Genomic DNA, 10,983 nt, shown 5'->3' with positions numbered 1-10,983 from the left:
CATGAGACCTGACAGGGGCTTATCAATCTTTCAGATTTTCAAAAACCCAACTTTTGGCATTGTTGACCCTATTATGCTTGTTTTGTATTTTTTATGATAGGTTTTGCTTTAAAATTTCTGCTCGTTCATTTGCTATTGCAAAGGAATCTTAGTTTTTCCTAGATTCTTAGGACTAAAACATATAAGCACAACTTCAGCAGCATGCCTTTTATATATAGTTTTCCATTCACCTTCTTGACACTTTAATGATCTTTTAACAGAAGATAAGCCGTTAATGATCTGTATAGTGTTGCTTGGTACAATCTCATACTAAAAGGAACCTTCTGTTGAACTCCAGAATTGTTTAAAGCCCAGAGTACAGTGGTTCTTAATCTAAGATCCCCCACATCACAGTAATTTTTACCCTGGACGTATCAGTAGATTCACAAGCACAATTCAGTACTTGAAAAATCCCAGGGAGATGTGGCTCACAGACAGAAAATTAGGATTCAAATCACTCTCATTTTACAGATTAACAAAATAAAGCCAAGAAAGAGGAAAAAACCTGCTAACCTTCACTCAGTAAGTTTAATGACAACACTCAGTTTAATGACAACACTCAATACAGTGGAGTACAAAATAGGATAACACACCTTCGGGTAACTGACATTTCCTTTTATGTTGTCCTATTAGAGTTTTATTTACACCAATACTGTGATATACTTAAGATATAGATTAGTAAATAAAAGTATTAAAGATACCAGTACAGAAAATTCACTCAATAAATTAAAGCAAAAACCAAAGCTCTGGAACAAGACAAGCCTTAACCAAAAATGTTTGGATATACCCAGGGAACTCCTCTTGCGAGCCATATCCCAGGTCTCTGATCTCAGTGACCCTATAAGCACATCAACCAAGAAAGGCCAGCAAAAGGTTTTAAGAGGTAAGCAAATGTAGACTTATTTTGTAATACACAAAGTGCTAATTTCAGTAGATCCATTAAAATAGAGAACATCTGAGAAAGATCATCAATAAAAGTCACTCAGCCCAAATTAATGTTAGACATCTGTTTTTACAGCACTATTTTTAATCTATATAAACTAAGTTCAAATTTTTTAGTAGTTTCTTAAACTTTACAGAAAACCCTCTACAATTTCTAATACTTATTAACATAAGCATACATGAACTAACTTTATAATAGAAACAGTTGTTCAAATGTTAATAAGGTGCTATCTATGGTCCTAAAATAGGCCACTTCCATCTAATAATTATGGATCATCATAATAACTACATAAATGTATCATGGTAAATAGAACAACTATATACATGAGCCATACTTGAGGCTCCAGCAGTCATGGGTATGAGGTGATCACAGGACATCCACTTCTAAAGCCTCAACAATGCATGCAGCAGAAGGACGGTCTTTAGGATCTTCATTAGTGCATACGGAGAAGAGCTCAATTACTTTCTGGTATGTTTCATCCAGTTCCTCCATATTAACAGGTGGCCTAGTTCCCAAAGCTGCATAGTATGCGTCATCATCAAAGTCACTTTCATCAAAAGTTTTATCTGCTCATGAAGGAGTTAGAAACAATTTAAAATCACTTTAAATCATGGAAAAGTTTAGCAACTGCTCAAACTCACTGTCCTGAAATAATTCATCATCCAATATGCTTTTCATTTAACACAGGCAGCCTCTTCAACTGTCCTGCCATGGTGTAGATTAATTATTGTCAGGAATTTAAAGGTTAGCCACCCCAATCCCCTTACTAGCGTAGCTTTCCAATCATTTTCTCAGGCAAGAGGAGTTTTTAAGGTAATTTCTTTCTCCTCTGGATTTTCTCAGTTTATCTCCCTGTTCTCAATCTACATCTCATTTGTATGAGATTAAACCAGTGTTCTCCAGGTAAGAACACTGGAGTGGGTAGCCATTCCCTTCTTAAAGTTTAAGAAGATCCCAGAGGATCTTCTAGAGGGGAAGAACCCAGGTCTCCCACATTGCAAGCAGATTCTTTACCATCTGAGCTACCAGGGAAGCCCCAATTTATAAATTATTCCTTAGTTCAAACTGAGAGATTGGGATTTATGTTAAAAATAAGTAGTTATACCTTCATCATCATCATCATCTGGAAGATTAATGTGTGGAATAGATAAAGTCATCATTTCCCACAGAGTAAGACCAAAGGCAAATATGTCTGCCTTGTCAGTAATAATACCGTCCTCCTCCAGAGCTTCCTTAGGTTTCCAAGGCTCAGTGCCAATGTAACAGGCCTCAGGGTCAGTCACTGAAACAAAATACAGGCAAACTGATCAAAAGGGCAAGCACCAGAAACCACTAAGAAAGGCAAACAACCCAAAGAAAAATGGGCAAGTTATTTAACAGTTTGAAGGTTAATAAATATAGCCAGTAAACATGAAAATACATTCAACCTCGTAAAAAGAGGTTTTCTCTATCAGATTGTTAAATATTCAAAAAGCTAGTCAGTAGGCAAGGGTGTAGAGAAACAATTCTCTTAGAAAGGGGCATAAACATAGATTGTGGATGTCTGGAGTACAGACTTGAGCCAGACTGCTTCACCCGGGTTCAAAGACCTGTGCAAACTCTGTGACCCTGAACAGATCACCTAATCTCTTTGCCTCCCATTTCTTCCTTTTTCAAACTAAACTGTCTTTCAGCTGAGAGACAACCACTTCCCTGCATCTAGGATTGCCAGATCAGGGAAGAGGGGACAGGTGGAATTACCCAGAGGCTCTTAAAGCTTCTCTGCCCAGGAATGACACAGGTCCACTCGTGTTTCCACTTAAATGTTAGAGGCAACACCTCAATTTTCATGAGAAGGCCAGCTTTCTAGCTGAAACTGGGATTAGATTGAATCACTAGATCAATCTGGGAAGAATTAACATCTTAACAGTATTGTCAATCCATAATCATGATCTCTCACTTACTTAACATCTTAATGCTCTCAGTGAAGTTTTATGGTGTTCAATAAAAAGGTCAGACTTTTGGTTCGACTTATTCTTCAATTATTTTATGCTTTTTGGTGTAGCGCCCTCCTACCTCCTCTCATTTATCCCTAGGGGATACATTCCTGGATCCCCAGTGGATGCCTGAAACTAAGGACAGTACCAAACCATATATATATATATATACTTTTTTCCTATACGTGCACATCTTTAATAAAGTTTAATTTATAAATTAGGCACTATAAGAGTAACAACAAAGATAACATAATAAGATAGAACAATTACAATATACTGTCATAAAAGTTATGAGAATGTAGTCACTCTCAAAATTATCTTACTGTGCAAACGTGTGCCGCCTTCTTAACCATGCACTTACCACACACTGTGGCCATAACTCTTAAGGTTTGAGGTGTAACAGCAAAACTAGTATGAGTATTTTCCTACTTCAAAATTTCAGACAGAAGTTGCAGTAGATCTCCGGAAACTCAGCATCCATTTTTTTTTCTTCGCTTATTAAGTCTAGAGCTTTCACTTTTTCGCTTAAAGGAAGCACTTTATGGCTTTTCTTTGGCACATCTGAATTGCCAGCATCACTATACACTTTGGCAACACTATTAAGGGTTACGTGAACTTAAGCACTGCCATATCGGCAACAGTCGTCTGATAACCAAGGTTGGCTGCTGAGGGACCTTCTATCTAGATTAGGAATCTTTAAAGGGTAAGGACTATGTCTTTTTTTTCCTGTATATCATTACTAGCACAGTGCCTGACTATACATAGTATTGAAAATATTTGGTAAATAATCAACCCCAAAATTACTATCATTAACATATGGACTTTTCATCAGGAAAAGATTGAAGGCAAAAGGACAAGGGGGCAGCAGGGGATGAGATGGATAGATAGCACCACCAACTGAATGGACATGAATTTGAGCAAACTCCAGGAGATAGTGAAGGACAGAGGAGCCTGGTGTGCTGCAGTCCATGGGGTAGCAGAGTCAGACACGGCTTACTGACTGAACAGCAGCAGCAGTATATCATTGTAGCTTATTTATCTCATACATAGTAGTGCATATCTCTTAGTTCCCTATCCTTTTCTTGTTACTTCCCTCTCCCCACCAGTAATCACCAGTTTGTTCTCCATATCTGTTTCTTTTTTGTGATAGTCACTTGTTCATTTTTTAGATTTCACAAGTGTGTGCTCAGTTGCTCAGTCCTGTCAACTCTGTGACCCCATGGACTGTAGGCCGCCAATCTACAGGCAAGAATACTGGAATGGATTGCCATTTCCTTCTTCAGGGGATCTTCCCAAGCCAAGGGATTGAACTTGTGTCTCCTGCATTGGCAGGCAGATTCTTTACAAGTGAGTCACCAGGGAAGAGTCCACATATAAGTGATATCATACTTTATTAAGAAAGCCAAATCAAAATTTTAATATAACTTTTTATTTATTGACAGTAAATGCCATCATATTTACCTTCAAGGAAGCACAAACAGAGAGTTCACGGCTATACAGGATTGATGCTGCCTGGCAGTGAAAATCTAAGGTGTTAGCATCTTTACTGAGATTGTTGCTGTTTTTAGTACGCTTTGTTTTCAAGGTTGCATGGGTTTTGATTCTTCTGTTACAACTCTTCTGTAAGCCTAGTCCTAGCTTTTGACTTTTGCAGAAATTAATGTAACAGATTAATGTAAAAAATACCCATACTGCCCAATTATTTTTTTGGAATGTGTTCTTGGGAATGGAATTATAGGACTGAAGGGCATAAACATTTTTAAGGGTTGTTTTTCAGAGAAAATACATATATCTAAACTGCCCTCTGAAAAAGCTACACACTGTGGTGTTTACTATTGCTATTCCTCACCATCTACATACACAGAAGGACTACCTTCTAGACTACCTTCTAACAACTTTCCTTCTAGAAGGACCACACTTTCTGGCCTGTCATGTTTTTAGGTGAAGCCATTTGACTAGTTCAGGGCAGTGACTTGTGAAAGAAGTGACTTGTGTCATTTCTGAACTGGAGCATTTAATTGTCAGGGAAAGACATTCTCAGGGTGGCACTGTACAACAGAACTTTGGTGATGATAAAAATGTTCTTTATCTCAGTATGGTAGTCTCTAACCACACATAGCTACTGAGCACTTGAAATGTGGCTAAGGTGGCTGAGAGAATGAATTTAAAGAATTTTTAATATATTAATTAATTTAAATAGCCATACATAGCTAATGGCTACTGTAGTAGACAAGCTTCCTGGTACCTCCATAGTAAAGAATCTGCCTGCAATGCAGGAGACGTGGGTTCAATTCCTGGTTCAGGAAGATCCCCTGGAGAAGAAAATGGTAACCCACTCCAGTATTCTCACCTGGGAAATCCCATGGAGAGAGGAGCCTGGCAGGCTACTGTCCACAGGGTCACAATGAGTTGGACATGACTGAGAGACTAAACAACAACCAAAAAAACTGTAGTGGACAGTGCGGCTCTAGAGCTTTTTTACCTTCCACACAACAATGGACACAATGATGGCAGTATTCCATACAACAGACATCCCAGCATGTTAGGTCCTAATGTGAGAATGACATGGAATGGAACACAAGCCTAGTGGACATGCAGCTTGAAAATTAAGCCTCGCTTGTTTTAAGGTACTGAGGTTTTTGAGAGTTTATGTTACCTAGCAAAACTGATCTTAACCTGAATGATAAATTATAACTTCTGTGTAGTTCATGAGAGTATGTTAACCTATACTCTTGCTTATACTAGAATGGGGAAATTTTTCAATGACGTTTTTAGTAGTCATGACTTCTTTTAAAAGGTGGTTTCTACCTCTCGTGTCCTTCTTAAGCCCAACATTAAGGAAATCTTTTCCAACAATTTTTTCTATTACTTTTTTAAAAATCTTCAATCTACAGAGATTAGAGTGTGAGAACAGAAAACAACTTTCTCTAAAATAAACAGATACCATCATTTACTAATTCAACTACCTCTTTTCCACTAATACAAAAATGTCACCTTTATCATATAACAAATTTCATTTATCTAGGAACTATCTTTTGACTCATGTTGAAATTTTCTGTCTAGTTTGGCATTAGTGTCACTACTTTAATTACTACAGTTTCATAATACTTAAGATCTCGTCAAGAAAATTCCTACTCAACACTTTTTCACAGAATTTTCCTGGCTGTGTTTGAACATGTATCCTCAAGGATAATCTCTATATTCTCTTTGACATGTTCTAAAATAACATAGATCATACTGGGATATTTCAAAATTTTTAAATCTTTAATTCATTTCTCTTTTTTCTTTTATGGTTTCATTTTTTTTCTAATTTCAGCTGAAAACTCAATTTCATAAAGGTTAAATAATGACAGTGTTTTCCTTTGAGTACTTTTGGACCATATCAAATAGGTTTTGATTTGCTCTTACATTCTTTTTCCTGTGGTCATGTATGGATATGAGAGTTGGACTGTGAAGAAGGCTGAGCGCCAAAGAATGGATGCTTATGAACTGTGGTGTTAGAGAAGACTCTTGAGGGTCCCTTGGACTGCACGGAGATCCAACCAGTCCATTCTGAAGGAGATCAGCCCTGGGGTTTCTTTGGAAGGAATGATGCCAAAGCTGAAGCTCCAGTACTTTGGACACCTCATGGGAAGAGTTGACTCATTGGAAAAGACTCTGATGCTGGGAGGGATTGGGGGCAGGAGGAGAAGGGGACGACCGAGGATGAGATGGCTGGATGGCATCACGGACTCGATGGACGTGAGTCTGAGTGAATTCAGGGAGATGGTGATGGACAGGGAGGCCTGGCGTGCTGCAATTCATGGGGTCGCAAAGAGTCGGACACGACTGAGCGACTGAACTGAACTGAACTTACATTCTTATTATTCTCTAAATAGCGTGTTAACTGAAATTTCACTACCTCTCAGCTAAGAACTATTTACAAATATTTTAAATTCCAGAAAAAACTGAGTTTTTATTTCCAACTGTACATGAATTTCTATATTTATAGCTCTGAAGATAATGAATGTTAACCTTTGGCCTATTCCTACTTTTGTAACTTGAGGTTTTCTTTTGTAACCTAACTAGTCCAGTTTTAATAAATATTCTAATGCAGAAGGAAATGGCAACCCACTCCAGTACTCTTGCCTGGAAAATTCCAAGGACTAAGGAGCCTGGTAGGCTACAGCCCATGGGGTCGCAAAGAGACACGACTGAGCAACTTCAAACATCTACATCTTAGTTTATCTATTAGATCTATTAATGATTGAGACAATTATGCTAAAATCTTATTTTTATTCTTTTTGACAATTTCTCCTTTTATTTGCTAAAGTTACAACCTCGTACCAGTTATTTGGCCTAAGGGTTCATCCAGTCCTACCTTTATTGATTACAGACATTATTATGAAGTCAATCTATTTATCTTGGTGTTTTCCTTCAATTCAACTTGTAGACTTTAACTGGAAATTAAGATGTACATAAGTTCTAAATAGTATTAGCCTCCCCTATACCTTATATTTCAGAGGCGGGAATAGCAATCCACTCCAGTATTCTTGCCTGGAGAATCCCATGGACAGAGGAGACTGTCAGGCTATGGTCCATGGGGTCGCAAAGAGTCAGACATGACTGAGCGACTCACACACACACACACATGCACACGCACACACGCACAAACACACACACACAGACACACACACACACCCCTACCTTATATTTATATAAAGAGGCAAATTTAAATGTTATTTATTAAATAATATGTTGAAAGCAGTGGTTTTCTTTGAGGCTTCTGGATTTTGGCTCTGTTCCTCATCAAGAATATATCTTAAATTCCCTACAGTTTCTGCAGCAAGTGGTGCTAGGAAAGTTGTACAGCCCTATGTATATCAATGAAGTTAGAACACATCCCCTCACCATCCACAAAACTCAAAATGCCTTAAAGACTTAACACCATAAGACACCATAAAACTCTTAGATGAGATCATAGGCAAAACGTTCTCTGACATAAATCACCAATGTTTTCTTAGATCAGTCTCCCAAAGTGATAAAAATAAAAACAAAAATAAACAAATGGGACCTAATCAAACTTACAAGCTTTTGCACAGCAAAAATCATAAGCAAGATGAAAAGACAACCCACAGAATGGAAGAAAATATTTGTGAACAATGAAACTCACAAGGGATTAATTTCCGAAACACACACACAGCTCATACAACTCAACAACAACAAAAACAAACCCAATAGAAAAATGGGTAGAAGACCTAAACAGATCGACATTTCTCCAAATAAAAAGTACAAATGGCCAACAGGCATGTGGAAAGATGATCGACATCACTATTAGAGAAATGAAAATCAAAGCTACAACGAGGTACCACCTTCACACGGGTCAGGGTGGCCATTATTAAAATGCCTACAAATAACAGATGCTAGAGAGGACGTGGAAAAAAGGGAACCCTCCTACACTGTTGGTGGGAATGTAAGATGGTACAGTCACTGTGGAAAACAGTATCGGGGTTTCTCAGGAAAACTAAAACTATGATCCAGTAATCCCAGTCCTGGGCATATATCCAGACCAAAACAGAATTCAGAGACACACACCCCACCATGCTCACAGCAGCACTGTTCACCACAGCCATGATATGCAAATAACCTAAATGACCACTGACAGACGAATGGATAAGGAGACATGGTACATATATGCAATGGAATACCACTCAGTCATAAAACAAAGAAATAATGCCATCTGTAGCAACATGGACGCAACTAGAGATTATCATGCTAAGGGAAGTAAGAGAAAAAGACAAATACCATATGATATCACTTACATGTGGAATCTAAAATATGAAACAAAGGTACCTACCCATAAACAGAATCACTGGTACAGAAGACACACTAGTGGTTGCCAAGGGGGAGGGGGTTTGGGGAAGGGATGGAGTGGGGCATTGGGGTCAGCAAACGTAAAATTTTATATGTAGAATGGATAAACAACAAGGTCCTATTGTACAGCAGAGAACTGTATTCAATACCCTAAGATAAATCATAATAGAAAAGAATATTTTTAAAAAGAATGTAGTAAAAAAAAAAAAAAAGAAGAAGAAGAAAGAACATATCTTAAATTCCCTGAAGAGAATGGTTAGTCTTCACAATAAAGAGAAGAATGAGGTAGGGTGGGCCAAGGGGCAAAGCGCAGAAGACTGGCCTTAGTTAGTAATCCTCTTTCCTCCTCCCACTCCACTTCTACCAGTTTCCTAAATCTTGTCATTATACTGATGCTAAATGAATTTCTTTATAAAGCCTTATAAAAATTTTATTTTCTATTCCCAGATCTTTTACCACTTCTCCACATTTTTTCAATTAAAATTATACTAGTGAGAAACCAATAATTTATATTGTGTATGTGGCAAGGGAAGGGGCTGGAGGCTGAGTAGAACAGAGATAGAAAAGGGATATTTTTTATTACACACTTTTTATTAATAGTTTTTGATTTTTAAAGAATGTGAACTTGTTATTTTTAAATATGTAATTAATAGAAACTTAAAAACTGTACAGAAACCATTTTAAAAATTAGAATTCTGCTTACCAGTCATATTTTCATCCAATGGAAGAGAGACTCCTACATCACAGATTTTAATTGTTTCAAAATCACCTTTAATAACAACATTTGAAGACTTTATATCTCCATGGAGCAGTTTCTTATCTTGGTGCAAATACTAAAATAATGAAAAATTTTAAATATCTGAGCAAAAATACAAACTAATAAAAAAGTATATAACTTTCAAACAAAAACAACAACCTGAACTCCCTGCCTAACATACAGACTTGTGTCTATCATTTCAGACTGTTTGATGCTAGAGAAGGAACCATCCATGCTATCTCTTAGTCTACCATACTGACCAGAAATCTGAAAGATTCTTTGGAGATTGATGTCTACTTATAGATAAGCCAACTTTTAATTTTCCAACCAACCTATTTATACATCAAAGATGATACTGCAGATTTCAAAATATACTACAATTTTATAAAACGGACAATTATTTTAGAAATAATTTTGTAACCTTCACAATGACACAGTTATCTCAAACAAATTGTTGAGATAATGCTACACATACTTCACAAGGAAAAGAGGAAGCAGTAATGTAATCTAAGGCTTTATTTTAACCCTTTCTTAGAAATGAGAAGTGATAATATTCATCCATAATCAAAAACATCTTATGAAAGTTATTTTTTCATTCATCAGCATTTAAGCATCTACACTCTATGACTGGGCCTGCAAAAGATGAATAAATAATTCTTGGTATTGAACTTGGAACACTTACTGTGCTTATTTAAATATTGTTAACCATAAATTGAATATGCTCAAATGTATTTATAATGTAATTTATTAATTTCATTATACATACACAATTAAAATTAAGTGATTCAAATTGTTAGCTTTTCCAACCTATTTAAAATAGGTTTTTCTATAAAATATTAAAATATATTTTAAAATAATATATATATTTAGAAATAGTGCCTTTTTCCAGTTTTACATTTCATGAATCAACTTTATTCGAACTCAACATGCAATTCTTTTTTTTTTTTTTTAAACATGCAATTCTTGACATCACTGCATTACATAATGTGTTTTTCTGAGTCATCCAACAATTTTCTGGAGCGATGATTACTTAAGTTATTCAAGATATGGAATTTTTATTTCTAACAGTATGTCTAATTCAAAGACATAATCATTTATATGCATAACCCTGAGAGGATATTTTTCATTTGACCTATAGATGTATATTCACAATGTCTAATAACATCCCACAATCTTTGAAAGGCTTGTTTACAGCAACAGAGGGTTAGAATACACCCCCAGGAATAATGACTAAACAACAGTCCAATTAACTAAATCTAACATGCAATCTTTATAAGCAAAACTTCCTGACTTGGATTATTTCAGGCCATGTGGAGGTGTGAAGGCCTCTAACAATACTTTGTTGATCAAAACAGTACATTCTTCAATATGAAAGATTCTATAAAGATTTAAGGCAACTCCCTCTCTTGGAAAAA

General features: G+C 36.4%; 1 protein-coding gene across 1 annotated transcript in view; it reads right to left on the bottom strand.

The window, feature by feature from the left end:
- Window positions 1–577: 577 nt before the first annotated feature.
- PBK (PDZ binding kinase) overlaps window positions 578–10,983 on the bottom strand; it is a 36,568-nt gene continuing 26,162 nt past the window's right edge. Inside the window, exons 7-9 of the mRNA XM_040237062.1 lie at window positions 9,515–9,644; window positions 2,088–2,264; window positions 578–1,548 (exon numbers count right to left, since the gene is read on the bottom strand). Of these exons, the coding sequence (XP_040092996.1) occupies window positions 1,349–1,548; window positions 2,088–2,264; window positions 9,515–9,644 (507 nt within the window). The 3' untranslated portion in view covers window positions 578–1,348. The remainder of the gene's footprint in view (window positions 1,549–2,087; window positions 2,265–9,514; window positions 9,645–10,983) is intronic.

This window comes from Oryx dammah, unplaced genomic scaffold (assembly GCF_014754425.2).
Source record: "Oryx dammah isolate SB20612 unplaced genomic scaffold, SCBI_Odam_1.1 HiC_scaffold_1, whole genome shotgun sequence".
Taxonomy (NCBI): Eukaryota; Metazoa; Chordata; class Mammalia; order Artiodactyla; family Bovidae; genus Oryx; species Oryx dammah.
The sequence above is the reverse complement of the archived record's forward strand: the minus strand, read 5'-3'. Positions and strand labels throughout refer to the sequence as shown.